At 34.7% G+C, this 16,583-nt stretch overlaps 2 protein-coding genes across 2 annotated transcripts; one reads left to right on the top strand and one right to left on the bottom strand.

Moving 5' to 3' along the window:
* Nucleotides 1-6,333: 6,333 nt before the first annotated feature.
* Nucleotides 6,334-9,836, top strand: LOC120164975 (probable NAD(P)H dehydrogenase (quinone) FQR1-like 1). Its single transcript, XM_039174593.1, has 4 exons — nucleotides 6,334-6,356; nucleotides 8,635-8,728; nucleotides 9,032-9,294; nucleotides 9,419-9,836. Exons 1-4 carry the CDS (start codon nucleotides 6,334-6,336, stop codon nucleotides 9,648-9,650), a joined length of 612 nt encoding a protein of 203 aa, XP_039030524.1. The 3' UTR covers nucleotides 9,651-9,836.
* Nucleotides 9,837-13,615: 3,779 nt separating this feature from the next.
* Nucleotides 13,616-15,309, bottom strand: LOC120164974 (transcription factor bHLH123-like). The gene is made up of 7 exons (XM_039174592.1): nucleotides 15,098-15,309; nucleotides 14,740-15,022; nucleotides 14,544-14,654; nucleotides 14,363-14,428; nucleotides 14,188-14,253; nucleotides 14,064-14,117; nucleotides 13,616-13,966 (listed from the first exon to the last, which is right to left on the bottom strand). The coding sequence occupies exons 1-7, from the start codon at nucleotides 15,307-15,309 to the stop codon at nucleotides 13,826-13,828; spliced, it is 933 nt and encodes a 310-aa protein (XP_039030523.1). The 3' UTR covers nucleotides 13,616-13,825.
* Nucleotides 15,310-16,583: the final 1,274 nt, after the last annotated feature.

Genomic DNA, 16,583 nt, shown 5'->3' with positions numbered 1-16,583 from the left:
TCTCGAAATATAATATATTTTTAATAGTACGGATGGATTGCAATGTATTATATCTTCAGAATTTTTTTTAGTCATTGACAACACATACCCTGCAAACACATCAGCTCGAATCCAAGTCCTTAAAGAAAAACAACACTCCTTTTAACTATTGAAATCTTTTAATAAATTCTTAAATACACTATTTTCTCTATTAGAAAGTTCATTGGTCAAACCAAAGCACTCATGGGATTAACATGATACAGAGATCGAGGTTCATAGGATAAATGATATGTTAAAGATCTTTAAAGGATATGGATTTTATCTATCTTGGATACATCACATAAGGCGGTACAAGTTGTCTAGGCCATTTTTAGTGAAGTACGTCGTTCAAAAAAAGTCCAGTTGCAAGGGAATAAGTGTAAAGGTTTTGACCCCGCAAATAAGGTAATTACTTTGAACTCAATAAATGAGAACTCTGAAGAGGACTATTTGAAGGCTCCTTCAAAGGTTAGCAATTTCTTTTTACCAATGGAAGAGGCTACCGAGCAGCCCCGCCGATCACCATAATAGTTTTGTGCTAGAACTGTCGCGGCCTTGGGAACCATCGACAGTTCAAGAGCTTAAAAGAATTATTACTAAAAAGGGCCCAAAACTTGTCTTCGTTTCTGACTCTAGGATTAGGATGAACAAAGTCGAGAAGATTAGGATTAGAGTAGGAATGAAAAATTGTTTTGTTGTTGAAAAATCTGATGATTGTATCGGGCTTTTGTTATTATGGGATGAAGAAGTAGATGTTGTCATCTTGGCTACTCTAACTCTCACATTGATGCGGAAGTCTCCTGTAATAATCAACCATTTCGCTTCACTGGGTTTTATGGTTGGTGTGTTAGCACTAGAAGCAAAGAAAATTGGGATATGTTGAATAGACTTGCTGGACTTTCTCATTTGCCTTGGATAGTGAGAGGAGATTTCAACGAGATAATCCACTCTAGCGAGAAGATTGAGGGTAGGAAAAGACCTAAAGTGGATATGAACAATTTCATAATGGGATTGCAAAGGGCTAATTTGTGGGACTTAAGACCCAAAATAGGGTGGTATACGTGGACCAATGGCCGTCAGGCTCAAAATCACATCCAGGAGCGGCTAGACCGATTTATTGCAACCCCGGACTGGATACACTTGTTCAAAGTTTACAGTGTCTCCACTGAGTTGACTATCTGCTCAGATTATGCGGCGATCTTGATTAATCTGTTAGGTGCTTTGCGAGATTCCCCTCAAGCCTCGTGGGGGATTACTTCATATTTGACCCATGTTGGACCAAAGAGGATCATTGCAAGGCAGTGGTTAGAGTTGTATGGAATGAGACTGCGGGGACTAATTTGAACAAGATGCAGGAGATTGAGAATAGGCTAGGCAATTGGCAGAGAACGAGGAGGACTATGGTAAAAAAGGAGGAACAAGTCATTAAATCACAGATTGAAAAGCTGAAAACAGATCCAATAACCGAAGATTCAATTGAACGTATTGCTAGTCTTAAAGGAGAGCTCAAAAAGCTAATTGATAAGGATGAAGCCTATTGGAGACTGAGGTCTAGAGTTGCTTGGCTTAAAGAAGGGGACATAAATACTACCTTTTTTCATGCCAGGGCCAATGGTAGAAAGAAGAAAAATTAGATTGCAGAGCTGTATGATGAGAGTGGACATTGGGTGGATCAACCGCAAGAGTTTTTTGGGGTGGCCAAAAGGTTCTATTCTCTCTTCCGATCTTCGAGAATGGAAACTTCGCAAGCAATCTTGAATGCCATAAACAGATGTGTTTCTCCAGAAAACAACTCAAAATTATGTTGTGAATTCACCTCTGAGGAGATCCTCCAAGCCTTCTCCCAAATCAACCTAAACAAAGCACCATGTATTGATGGTCTCTCTGGTTCCTTTTATCGCTCTTTTTGGGATGTGATTGGTAATGACCTAGTTAAATTATGTCTTGACCTGCTGAATGGAAAAGTTAATATGCGTGAGGTTAATAAAATCGTCATTGTTCTCATCCCTAAGGTTAGTAACCTTGAGTCCATGAAAAACTTTAGACCGATTAGTCTTTGCTTTGTTGTCTATAGTGTTGTCTAAAGTTATCTTCAATTGCCTTAAGCCAGTTATGTCTCAATGTATTGCCATCAATCAATGTGCTTTCGTTCCTGGTAAGAGAATTTCTGATAATTTCTTGGTAGCCCATGAACTTCTCCACTATCTTAAAGGTTCTAAGAACAGTCCTAACAAAGGGGTTGCTATTAAACTGGACATGGAAAAGGCTTACGATACGATAGGGTAGAATGGAACTTTGTCCTCAATGTTATGAGTTATGACTCAAATGGGATTTAATGAGGATTTTGTCTCGCTGATCAATAGATGCATAAGCACTGTCACTTACCAGATTAGAATCAATGGACATCTGTCAGACTGTTTCACTCCTGAAAAAGGACTCCGTCAAGAAGACCCAATTTCTTCGTATTTGTTTCTCTTTTGTGCGCAGGGTCTTTCAGCTCTACTGCTGGATGCACAATAGAAAGGCCTCATAAAGGGAGTGAAAGGTAGCATGCGCCGCCCCAGAATTTCTCACCTCCTATATGCTGACGACATCAAACTTTTCATCAAGAACTCTTTATTAGAAGCTCAAAAGGTGAAGGAAATTCTTCACGTTTATGAGTAGTCTTCGGGGCAGAAAGTGAACTATGAAAAGTCCAGCATTTACATCAGCAACAACACACACCCGGATCATCGAAGGAACATTAGACAAGTGTTTAGAGTGGAAGAAAGAGAAGATTTGGGCTCTTACCTTGGATACTACTCATTGTCGGAAAAGGGAAAACGTCCACATTCAGCTTTTAAGGATAAAACGGCTAAAAGAATCCAGGGATGGACTAAGAACCTTCTTTCTTTTAGAGGTAGAGAGATCTTCCTCAAATCAGTGGTTCAAGCTCTCCCCGCATATGTGATGTCTTGCTACCTTCTTTCCGAGGGCATCATCGATGATATCACCTCTCTGATTAGGTCCTTCTGCTGGTCTAGAAAATATAAGAAGAGGGGTTGGGCAATAGTGGCATGGGAGAAGGTATGCAGATCAAAATAGCTGGGTGGTACTGTTGCTGATGATTTCTTAGTAGAGACCAGTGACAAAAGGGAAAGCAGAAGCTTTCATCAATCTCATCCTGGAATCCAATTCCAGGATTTGTTGAAGCCTCCCCATTCTGTAGATATCATTCATAAAAGATGGTCCAAAAAAGAGACTTAGGTTACAGCAAAGTGTGGTCGGCTGTTGAACGTCTTAAGGCTACAGGATGTGCAACTTTATGCTAATCCAGGACCACTTGTAAGGGCAATATCATCCGATTATATAGGTAAGCAAATTTATATCTTTATAAACAAGCCAGAAATTTAAAAGATCGAAACTTTATGGAAGAGATGATGACAGCCTGAGGGCATCATTGAAGCAAAAGTCGGTTTTCTGTTTTTTGGTGCTCCATTTTTTTCTCGAAATATAATATATTTTATCACTGCGTTCGTCATTTATTTACAATGTACTTAAATTTTACTCCAAAGGGTTTCACAAAACCAAGATGAAAAAGCCATTAATTATTATGTATAGTTAGGTAAGAGAGCGCCAAATGACCCAAAAATCACGTGAAAACCAGCTCAACTTTTTTAAGACTGGCATAAAATGATATAAAGTGGTATGTGGTGTGAATGATTATTATGACGATGATGATGTGGTTGGACCATTGGATCATGCAAATGTGTATAATATATGAATATATCATGAAATGGATGACTGGGAGGGTGTTGGATTTTGTTGATGAAAAACAAAGGTTGAATTTTTTTTGCTATCCAGTTTTAAGATTTCATCGATATTAATTTGAGATCACATATTTAATTTTAGTGAACGGGTCTTTTAACAGATATATTTTGCATACCAAATATTTAAATTTGATATATTAATTAAAGAATATGAAATTGTTTACCACTTAAATAGTTGATTGGATGAAAATGTAGCATGGGAGAAGTTACCCCATATATGTCAGGCAGGCATTAGTTCCATTGCGACAACATACAAATGTCATGCCCTTGCCACTCATTAACATTTTTCATCCTTTTTTATTGGACCCCTAACTCCATTACTCCTCCCCAAAAATATTAATAATAATTCATAATGCAAATCCAACGGCCCTCGTTTTACTTCTCCACTATATGCAATTAAAACACCCCTCTTTTTGTCCACCCATACTTGACATCAAGAGTAAATAATAAATTCGGTTATTCAACTTTCTTCTTACTCTTATTTTAGTCGTTAAAATGTAAAACTTATTAGTTTATTCATTAGACTCTTGATTTGTTTTTATTTTGTTCGATCGTGTATTAAATCAAAATTGAAACGGTGACATGACAGTCACCTGTGTTGATATAAACTGTATTTTTTACATAAAATTTATGTGTCATTCACGTTATTTTCTCTTCTTTTTCTTTCTTTTTGAATTAATTTTATCTTCTTCCTTCAAATACGAAAGTTTTATAATCTCATCTATATGTTACGTCGCCACTGTAATTATCATTTTTAATGTCTTTTCACACCATTCAAAATATCAACCAATTAGATTCATTGACTCCTATCATTTTATCAGTTTAGATTTTATCCAAATCATTTTAAAATCTAGGTTTAAACTCAAAACTCATAAAAAAATCAAATCACTCCAATCTAGGATTGTAAACAAGCTGAGTTAAGTTCGAGTATTATTGAGCTCAACACGACTCCAAAACTTTAAAATGAAGCCCGACTCGGCTCGAAATCTCACAAGCTTAAAATTTTCAAGCTTGACTTGAACTCGAAATTATGAATTAAAACTCAAAAAATCTTGAAATAAAAAAATTCTTAGACTTAACTCGGTTGAAGCTCAAGCTCAAACTTGAACCTTAAGTACATAAAAACATTATACTGTTTTTTTTATAAAAAAAAATCAACGTATTAATATTAATATTTTTTCTAGTTTAATTTTTAAAAAAAGTTTAATATATTAATTTTTTAGATGTTCGCGAGCTTTTCAAGTCGAGTATCAAGTAGCTAATTTCGACTCATTAAGAACTTGAGTAGAGTATTTATCTAGCTTTGACCGAGTCAAGCTCGAGTAGCCCACGATCTGTCTCTTCTCATTTACAGCCCTACTTCAATCTATACTATTCATCATCCTGTCGGCATGGAATCAAAATATATGATTCGTTTCCTCCTCCTCACCTCCCATCGTTGAGGTTTAGAAGAAAGTGTTTTGCTATCGAGAAATCAAAGGAAATTATAAATTAGAAATATTTTTCAAAAACAAAAGGATGAAAGTTTTAGGTCAATTTTATAATTTTCAAAAGAAAATATACAGTCATGACATCGTTAAATATTTAAAGACAAAAAGATTAAAATAAGAGCAAATCAAAAAGTTCGGTAAGAAATTAAAAAATAATCTTTAATGACTAAAATAGGAATGAAAAAAATTGAGTGGTAAAATTTATAATTTATCCTAGCACAAACAACATATAAAAATGAAATTAAGGTTGACCTGATAATTTTAATAAAAATTAAATTGAAATAAAAATAAAGAGTAATAAATAAGGATGACAGAATGACCTGAACTCGACGGGGAAACCCGAAATCCAGTTAAGTTCGGGTCGGTCGGGTTTGAATGATATCGGGATGGGTCGGGTATCGGAGATTTTTTCGGGTCGGGTTCGGGGACGGGGCAAGGTATCCCCGCCCCGATTATATATATATATAATATTTTATATTTTTTATATTAATTATATATATAATATTTTCGGGTTCGAGTTTGAGTATAATATTTCAGGTCAGGTTCAGAGACGGGGAAAAAAAATTTCCGACGGGGCACCCCGATTAAAAACTCGACGAGGATCGGATCAGGATCGAGGATGAAGATTCATTTCGGTTTCGAAAACGGGACGAGCAAAACCGGACCCGAACCAACCAGGTTGCCACTCCTAATAATAAATGCTTCCAGATAGGTAGTAGCATCATTAACTTTATGTGTAACGACCACATGCTTGACGAGCGTGACAGCATCTCATCATTAAATCTCATATTATTGTTCGAGTTAAACCACCAACCGCATTTTTAAAACCCATGCGTACGGCATCGTTTTTGCTAATCATACGATTAGCAAATAATTAAATTAAACCCATCGTGCAACTATAAATACAGGTTCATTTTCCCATATTCACCATCCGTTGCTTTTCAGATTTAAAAAAAGAGCGAATTTTTTTTTAGAAAAAGAAAATTTTTTGATCGTGATTTACGAGGAACTCATCAATGGCAACCAAAGTGTATATTGTGTATGTATTATTAATTCTATTTTCGTTTTTTTTATTAAGCATTTTTTGTGCGAAATGTCGTTGATTGTGATGATTGACTGATTTTCTTTACTTTGGTTGGGTTTGAGATTTGTGAGTGTTTTTCTTTCTTCTTGTAGCTTTTATTTGATTTAACTTTCGAAATTAGTTCACCTGCTTTGTTTTGACTCCGCTGAACTTGGTTTTTCATTTCTGTATTTATAGTTTAACAGAAAGTTTGGAGTTTCGGTTAATCTTAGAATAGTTAGGGTGACAAATTAGTTTGCTGTCGTATAATTGGAGTTTCTGGAGCTGGAAAAATGAGCCTTTTAATTGCTTTAAGTTAGAAATTAATTTCGAGTTGGATACCAGAAAAACGCAGTATCATTGGTTGATTTAGAAACAACTGTAGAAGTTACTGACATCAGTAGTTTCAGATATATTGGGATTGAGCTATTTTATGAGGCGTGATCAAAATGGTAAATTCGTAGATTAACGTTTAGTTTGCAATTTGATTATGTCTGTTTGGATTGATGCGTTAGTAAAATGGGGAAAACTGATTAGATGGTAGAAAAGGAAATGAGCTGATTGTAGAAAACCGTGAAATCTTAACTGGGTCTGTTTTGCATCTTTTATTAAACTGTAAATTTTTACATGTTGCATACAGATTTGGGTTGCGGAAGGCTATGTTATTTTTTTCGAGTTTAGCTTACAAATTATTATGCTATCGAATAATCGAGTGATTTGCGTTCTGCTCTCTCAATGACTTGATAAGTGAGACATATAATCTATGTAAGAAGCTTGAATATGTTGAACGATAATATGGAGACAAGTTGTCGGTTTATGGGAGAGGATTCTGTTTCTTTTACTTGCGGACAAGTTTTTAAGATGAATCAAGCATGTACTCACTACTATTCCCCGTATGATTACTTGACTCGGTATCACATGCTATACTTGCTGCTATCATCTTCTGTACTTGTTTGTTGTGACTTAATCGCACCATATTGTGAGTCCTCCAAGAACAAGGTTAAGCAGGGATCAAGTGCAGCCAGGAAATTTTTTCGTTGGGGCCAGAGCAAGTTCTTAAGAAATTAGACCTATCTGAATGGTGGGAATAAGGAAATTAAATTCCTCACCATTGTTTTGAACTAAAAAATCTTTACTATTTGTCATGTTATGGTTAGTACCATATGGTAGGCATACGTTTGGCATGTTTCAGAATTAATATGTTACTGTAGATTTTTGCACTCTGTAGACCTCTTGATGCTTTCGCTGTTGTTGTACACTTATTTTGTGACTATCGGATTTCTGGAATTTGAAAAGCAATGACGACTGTAGGTATTGACAATTTGACATAAGATAAATTTCTTGGCATCATTTCTAAGCAACATCGGACATTTAATTTTTTATTGAAATGAAAAACAGTTATCCCTCTTAATAAGGTATCATGTAAGCCCATGGCATGTTCTTTTTAGGAGTGATTAGTTCTATACTATGCAATTATTATTATGAACTAAATTTGCAGGTTTATAATTGTTGGTTCAGTATTTTAGTTGTATTCTTATATCCTAGTTTATGGCAGCATTAACCTTATAATCCTGTGTCCTGTGTTAACTTATTGTAGATGAATGATGGTGTAAGGTAATTGGATCATAGTTTTTCTGTTTATTTGGCCCCTTATATAGGTCCCTTTTCCATATTTTTCCTCTGTCATAAATTTATCCAGGCATTGATCTTCAAGCTCCCCCCACATTTTGAGTCATATATTTGCATCCATTTATCCTGAAAATAGTTCTCAAAGTGTTGGTTTATGGGATGGCACGCTAAGTTTCGAACTATAAGAGATTTCTTGTTTGATTGTTACGTTGATATTTTATAATTTGAAGTCAGACTTCAACACTTGCTGATTTTTGGCTGATTGTAACTTCTTGTGATTCACAGTTTTTCGTGTTTTGAATTAAGTGGTCCAGTGGTGTCCTAAAATCAGTTTGAACTCTTTGACCATACTGTTTCATTATGATAACCAAAGACTTTGTTACCAGCCAAAATTTCATGGCCATAATGTATAATATAATTCATGAAAACCGTTACCTTCCTTTTTATTACTTAGAAACATATTTCTTGGCTTGGTCATGTTCTCTTTTTATTATTATATTCTTTATGATCCTTTTTTTTCTGTTATTCTTAATTATGCTTAGTTATTTTGTGATATGGTGAAATCCTTTTATCAGATCATTTTTGGGGGATGAAGTGTGATCAATTCTTCCCACTTATGTTATAGATACTATTCCATGTACGGACATGTGGAAAAACTTGCAGAGGAAATAAAGAAAGGTGCTGCATCTGTTGAAGGTGTAGAAGCCACACTATGGCAGGTAATAACGCGCACCATGCTGCTGTGGTAAAAAAAAAACTGCTTTCTTATAGTAGTCTAGAGTAATTTATTTACGGATACGGAAAGGTTGGGAGTATTTTTTATCTATGAAATCATTATAAATATGCTTTGTTTTATAATTAAACCTCCTTGATTTGATTCATTGCCTTTAATTTGTTTAACCAAGTTTTGCTAAGCCCTGTTGTTTCAAATTCATATAGATAAGCTTCCCAGGATTATTTGTCAAACAACATTTGTAGAATTGAAAATTTAAATGAAGTAATTGTGGATATATTCGGTACAGGTTCCCGAGACTCTATCGGAAGAGATTCTTGGAAAGATGAGCGCACCAACAAAAAGTGATGTACCGATTATTACATCACAAGATCTTGCCGAGGCTGATGGGTTTATGTTTGGCTTCCCAACAAGATTCGGAATGATGTCTGCCCAATTCAAAGCATTTATGGATGCAACTGGAGGTCTATGGAGAACTCAGCAACTTGCAGGAAAACCTGCCGGGATATTCTATAGCACTGGATCCCAGGGTGGCGGACAAGAGACTACAGCGTAAGTTCTTATATCAACATCATATAATGGACTCACTACTACCCAAAAAAAAAAAAAATTAATGGAATGACAATGGAAACAAAACTTGTATGTAAATAATTTTTTTTTTCCAAATCAATCACAGGTTGACTGCAATCACTCAGCTTGTTCACCACGGGATGATATTCGTTCCCATTGGGTACAGCTTCGGTGCTGGCATGTTCGAGATGGAGCAAGTGAAAGGTGGAAGCCCTTACGGTGCAGGAACCTACGCCGGAGACGGATCAAGAATGCCATCCGAACTTGAGTTGGCACAAGCTTTCCACCAAGGGAAGTACTTCGCCGGAATCACAAAGAAACTCAAGACAGCTGCCTGATTTCAATTTACTTACAAAAGAACCCCCCCCCCCACTATTTCTCCTTTTTCATTTGTTATTTTCTCTGGAATTTCAATTTCCTGTATTTTACAAATATGCAAAACAACAAATATATGCTTGTTCGTGTGTTAGGCCTTACATTGGTTTTGATTTATGATAAGTTTGCTGATCGTTCAAATGACTAAACTGGCGTCAGCTGTGGCTTTGTGTTGTTTCGGACATTCAATTGGAAACTGCAGTGCTGTATTTTTATTCCCCACTTTCTAAGATATTAGAAGTGGTTTCCAAACCAAAGAGCAGTCTTAATGGGAGTCACCATGATTCAAGTTCAAGTAGTTTTGTTGACACGAGTTCGTGAATTTATTTAGATTTAGAATTAAATTTTGATATTATCTTGCAAATCTATTAGAATGAATGATTGCCTTTTTTGAGCGCCCTTGTCTAACTTTTTGAGGAGCTTTTGTTGGACCAAATCGATAGAGATATCTTCTCCGCAAACCCATTAACCAAAAAGCAGAACTTCGCCCTCTTTTCCGCTGATGTCATTCGAACTGATTTAACATTCGACACATGCAGCTTCAAATTGATCCTTTATTGTCTTCAATGTAATTTGAGATCTTCGGACAAAATTAGGGTATTACAATAAGGGAAAATAACTTCAGTGACTAAAAATGTCTTATAATATACGATTTTAACCAACTTTTTTTGGATTTGCCAAAATGACCAACTAAATCGCAATGCGATCGATAATTCGCAACGCGATCTCCGGTATCGCAAATCAGTTTCCAGATTCGCAACGCGAACTTCGACTATCGCATTGCGATTTACATATTCGCATTGCGATAGTCCAAGTTCGCGTTGCGATTTTCCAAATTCGTTGCGATAGTCCAAGTTCGCGTTGCGATTTATTTTAAATTTGTTGCGATAGTCCAAGTTCGTGTTACGATTTATTACAAATTCGTTGCGATAGTCCAAGTTTGCGTTGCGATAGTCCAAAATCGCAACGACTGGTGATATTGCATTTGTTTCTTAAGAATTTTCACTAAAAAGATAGTATTCGTGCGGACGTGTCGAAAACACGTATTACCACGACCACGACCACGACCACGAGACGAACGGCGACGGCGGCGACGCACGAGAGTCCCCCTTGTTCTCTATCACTCAACAAGGAAGTAGGAAAGCCAAGCCTTAAATATCATTCCCAATAGTGTTTCCAATACTATGTGGGATTGAGCATTACCAACACTTGTTTCCAATACTATGTGATTATTCAGGAAACAATTAACAATCATGCACCTTAAAACAACTGAATCAGCAACCAATTACATTAGTATTATACGATTAAATATGTCATAATTAAAAGTCAATCTACAATCAATCGCGATTATTGCAATTTTAAGTAAAACATTCAAAAAAAAATTACATCACTCGCGAGAATAAAAAAATTTGTTATCGTGCAATTACAATCAATTGAAAATAAATTAGAATTTCATGAAAACTAAACGAACCACAAATACTTTTCATACAAAATACTAAAGTTATTAACTATAATTCACAAATAATATCACTATTTAAGGCTCAATCCCACATAGTATTGGGAACAAGTGTTGGTAATGCTTAATCCCACATAGTATTGGAAACACTATTGGGAATGTTTTTTAAGGCTTGGCTTTCCCACTTCCTTGTTGAGTGATAGAGAACAAGGGGGACTCTCGCGCGCCGCCGCCGTCCGTCTCGGGTCGTGGTCGTGGTAATACGTGTCTTCGACACGTCCCTATCTTTTTAGAGAAAATTCTTAAGAAACAAATGCAATACCACCAGTCGTTGCGATTTTAGACTATCGCAACGAATTTGGAATAAATCGCAACGCGAACTTCGACTATCGCAACGAACTTGGAATAAATCGCAACGCGAACTTCGACTATCGCAACGAATTTGGAATAAATCGCAACGCGAACTTGGACTATCGCAACAAATTTGGAAGTTCGCGTTGCGATAGTCGATGTTCGCGTTGCGAATCTGGAAATTGATTTGCGATACCGGAGATCGCGTTGCGAATTATCGATCGCATTGCGATTTAGTTGGTCATTTTGACAAATCCAAAAAAAGTTGATTAAAATCGTATATTATAAAGCATTTTTGGTCACTGAGGTTATTTTCTCTTACAATAATTTGTTTGGATGATTATGATTCCGTATTTAGTTTAAATTTTCTTAACCGTATTAATGCTCTTCTTATAGCATGTGCCAGTGAATCCCCATATGTGAGTGTTAGAACCAAGATGATGTTTTGTCAAGAGTGTTCCCAGCGTCGATATAGACTTTCTAAAAGTTGATGAAAATGCTATAAAAGAAAGTAAAAATGGTTCATATAAATTAATTATTCAATATTCCTGTTAAAGAGAACATATAATATAAAAAAAAAGTGTTAGCAAATGTGATATTATAATTATGCTTCACCCATGGATGAATGATAGAAGTATATCTAAGGTAGTTTTGAAGGCAAGTTACTACTTCTTCTTGATCAAATGAGATATATTTCAATTATGATCCAAAATGATGTCCCCAACATACAATATTTCTTCTTTTAAGTGGCATAAATAATCCTGGAAAATAGCTTAATTCTTGTTGTAGAGATTATTATATAAAATTTTATACAGATCAAATGTAAAATGATTGGGACTGAATTTTAATGATACTCTCTATCTTTCATCGGTTCAAAATATTTTAAATTCGAAGTACACAAATATCCTACCGTCTATGATTTTATATCAATGAGTGAAATAAAATGAATTTTATGAAAAAAATTATTATAATGGTTGTCCCTTGTTCCCATATGTAATGGGTTAAGGGGGAGATAAGATAGTAGGCTGACCCCAACACCAGTTTGAGAACAGCTTCCGTAGAAGACCTCCGAATTATGAAATGACTTATATAATTTATAAGAAATACCGATCACATGACAATTCTGGAAACAAAAAAGGATATAGTACCTCATATTATATTATTTTTCACCGAAGTGAATGTTAGTTGAGAAAATTACTATTTTTTCAACTTTGCAATGTGAATTTGATCATCCAAGAGTACTGATTCCAAAGCATTGTGGAAGATGGTTGAGGCCAACTAGAGTAGGAGCAAAGAAATATATATCTATAAATAATTCAATTGATTTTTTTAGATTAAATAGGCATATTTTTTAACTTTCTTTGTGAATTTTATTCTTTACTTTGAAGAAAAAGAAAGAGTACAAAAGAAGATTATTAGATTGTAGAATCTCATGAAGTTCTTCATGATTAGTTTGTTATGCATGTCAAGCTTTTCCCTTTTTCTTTTGTCTTATAAATGATAGGGTTTTCTTGGAAATCTTTAATTAACTTTGTTAATCATGAGGTAATTTTGAGGGAAAAAAAAGAAAATATTAAAAAGTTAAATTTATTATATTAATATTAATAAATAATATAAATCAATTTGAATATATATATATATTTAAAAATTAAATTTATTATTGTGGTTAATTTTTAATTTTAAAGCACTATATTTTTTTAATCTTTTTTTACATAAAATAAAAATAGAGCAGTGAATTAAAGTTATTCCAATTTTATTAGTAATATGTCATGCTATTGTCATAAAAGTGCTTTTAATGAAGACTTAGGAAGGCCACACATACTGATTATTGTGTAGGATTTTTTACCCCAATGGTCTCCATTCAAAGTATTAAATGGGATTAAAAAAATTACATATTTTTTAAAATATAAAATATTACTTGTCTCTTCCTTCCAATATAATCTCTTCAATGTGACCACTCAAAAAGCACCAAAGCATGGCTTAGTGTATTTGTACATAGATATCATGGTTTTTCTTTTAGTTTTACAGAATACTAAATGAATGAAAATAAACGTTTAAAATTAATAATAAAAAATGAAAATATATTTGCTAAAAAAAAGTTAATCTACGTTTTCCCCTCTTGTTTTCATTATTTTTCCCCTTCTGGGACTTCACCTTTAAATGGTGACTTCTTTCACTCTTTCATTCACTATCAGTTCCATTTACTTGCATATATCTACCGGCAAGAATGGACCTAACATCTTATATTAGGGACGAAATTATAAAATTTTAAGAGGACGAACTCCTCTCAGTCCATCTTGAATATCAAACCCTTTTTCTCTCTTTCACTTTCTACCCGAAAGTCGATCCAAGTGTTGGTGTCCAGAAATCAACAGGCGAGTCGTGTGTCAATGGAAACGTGCTGGACACCGGCACCAAGCATAGTCCTCGGCTTCTTAGATGCCCTTCAGGGTCATTGGATTTCTCAGGATCCTGCCATTAATGCAATATAAAAAGCTTAATGATCAATTATGAAACCATGAGCCATATCTATATTTATAGCAAGAAAAATATAATGCTGTATTGGTACCTGCTGGTATTGTATGGCAGCTTCGTTGTTTTTCATGTACGGGGTACTTAAAACCTAATACAAATACTGTTAACATTTTATGTTTTCTTGTAACAGGAATTACTAGGTGTTGATGACAACTTACACTGACTTGTTCATGGAGGAATTTTATGTATTCAGTGGCTTCTGAGAGAACTGAGGCTGTATCAGTCTACGTATAATAATTATTATAATTATCAAAATATGTTGATGAACTCTGATGAACAGTATTTGATTAAGAAAGTAAAGCGAAAATTTAAAAAGATGATGAGAAAACTCACTTTTCCGAAAGGTGAAACCAATTGTTGGAGTGCAGTGATTCTGTCCCCCATCTTCTCTTTTCTCGCCTATGATTTTCAATCAAAGCTATTGAACTTGAAAAAACAAATCCCACCCCAAAAAAAAAAAGTTTCAAGGAAAATCAAACCCTGATTATGGAAAGTTTTATCAAGCTGATGGTACCTTACAAGCTGGCATGATTGATGGGGTTTCGTTTCGTGGCCTTTTAGAAGTGGGATCGTTTCCACTTTTCTTCACCACGGTGCTCGTGTCTCGAACTTCGGATATATTCTGCTAACATTTACACAAAAAAATGTTCCAAACCCTAATACAGAAAAATCTGGTGGTAAAAGATTCTTCAAACAAGGTTTTTTTTTACCAGTGGTTTTTCATCGAAGATTCCTGTTGGAAACTGGAGTTGCAATGATGGGGAAAACGCGGGCTTAACATGATCAGCCATGGAAGCTGCAGATGGGTTCCAAAAAGGAGCATTGTTTGAGAAATTTAACTGGCCATATTGATAATTGGTCGAACTATTCTCATGACACAATTGATCAAATCCTGTTTGTTGATGCTGCTGCTGATGATAGTTGGCAGTTGATGTGCTCAAGATATGGTCTTGAAGCATGGAACCGAAAGTAGACTCAGGCTTCTCCCCACGGCTGCTTCAACAAAGACTGAAGCTTTAAACCTACAATTTCCAGTTATCAAAGAATCAATATTTCAAGTATACATACAGCAAAGCTTGGTTCCAATCCATGGCTTGAAGCTTATGGTTCTCCTGGAAAACAACTGATGAGACGCAATCCATTGAAGACCTTGCTGCAGCTGTTGTTTTGATATCAGCCATTTCAGTGGCCCAACCAAAGCTATTGTTTAACCCAGAAGATGAACCGGCTGTCCTCGATGAATCCCACCAATTTATTCCTGTATTAAACTCATCTGCCATAGCCAAAGAAACTAAGCTGCAGCTGCCTTATGGTTGCTATTAATGTGAATTACTTTGTTTGAGATTTATGGTTGAATGAAAAGCTATATATATATATATATATATATTGAACAGGAAGCAGCCAGCAGCCAAAGGATTAACACAGGTTAAGAAACAAGTAACAAGAATATGGTTGACATTTTGGGGGTGATAAGATAAGGGGAAAGGTCAATCTGAAATTGAATTTTATCAAATAATTTTCCTGTTTTGGATTTTAATATTTTAGATGCTTTTTAACTACCTGCTAAAGTTGAAAATATTTTTCAATACATGTTATACATTTTAAAGTGTTTTATATAATTTGATTCTTTTCAATCATAATTTCAAGTATATTTTCAAATTGGGCAATATATTTTTGTATTTTTTGTCGGGAGGAAAAGGAGTGTCTAAACAACTTGATATTGCTTAAGTAACGTCCCAGGTTCAAATCCTGTGTATGCAGAAAACTCCCGATGGGAGACTCACCCACCAAAATCATGTGTGCGATCCGGGTCGATTTAGATTAGCCGAGGCAAAGCCTTGGAATTGAAGGGCAATAAAAAAATGAGTATATGTAGGGTATACTTTGCCTAAATAATTCGTGCCAATGATGGTATTTTAGACAATGCTTATATTTATTTTAAAGAAAAGTAACTTTATTAATATATGAGATTATAACTTAATAGAAGTGTTGAGGTAAAATTATGGTTGTGAAGATTTTTTTTATCTAGGTAAAAAATAGTCGATTTATGTATAGAGAAATTGAGAGAAAGAAATAGAGTTTATGATTTCTTCTACAATTGTATACGGTGATTTATATATTGATTTTTAGTGTTAATGTCAACCTTAGGATCACGATAATTATTTGATTGAATAAATAGATACAACCGTCAGATAACATATTTAACTCTGACAGATCAAAAATAAATTTACTGATAATACTATAATTATGAATAAAACCTCATTATTTAGTGACCATTCAAGTAGATAGTTTTGGTGAACCCATTTCCAATTTAGGAAAGCGGTAAATTTTTAAAATTCTTACCTTACCTTAACTTTTGTATTTTAATTTGCAGTCATTTCTTCATTTTTGTCGTGAGTGAATGGTTTTTCCCAATTTAGCCAACTAGTATTGATTCCAAATTCTTTTTTTCTTAATAGTCGAGAAGAAAATTTGGAACTCCATTATCTTTTTGTCATTTCCAAAACAAATTCGTGTGATTATTGGCGTAAAATATGTTTAAAATCTCTTTTTG

The sequence above is a fragment of the Hibiscus syriacus genome, unplaced genomic scaffold, assembly GCF_006381635.1.
Source record: "Hibiscus syriacus cultivar Baekdansim isolate YM2019G1 unplaced genomic scaffold, ASM638163v2 tig00111564_pilon, whole genome shotgun sequence".
NCBI classification, from domain to species: Eukaryota; Viridiplantae; Streptophyta; class Magnoliopsida; order Malvales; family Malvaceae; genus Hibiscus; species Hibiscus syriacus.
The sequence above is the reverse complement of the archived record's forward strand: the minus strand, read 5'-3'. Positions and strand labels throughout refer to the sequence as shown.

Bases quoted from the DNA above. Each gene is read 5' to 3' on its own strand.
- LOC120164975 (XM_039174593.1), top strand. From the start codon at position 6,334: ATGGCAACCAAAGTGTATATTGT. The intron at 6,357-8,634 runs GTATGTATTATT...CTTATGTTATAG, and splicing joins GCAACCAAAGTGTATATTGT to ATACTATTCCATGTACGGAC. The intron at 9,295-9,418 runs GTAAGTTCTTAT...AATCAATCACAG, and splicing joins GGCGGACAAGAGACTACAGC to GTTGACTGCAATCACTCAGC.
- LOC120164974 (XM_039174592.1), bottom strand. From the start codon at position 15,309: ATGGCAGATGAGTTTAATACAGGAATAAATTGGTGGGATTCATCGAGG. The intron at 14,655-14,739 runs GTAAAAAAAAAC...TGTAAATGTTAG, and splicing joins TCTTCGATGAAAAACCACTG to CAGAATATATCCGAAGTTCG. The intron at 14,118-14,187 runs GTAAGTTGTCAT...TATTTGTATTAG, and splicing joins TCCTCCATGAACAAGTCAGT to GTTTTAAGTACCCCGTACAT.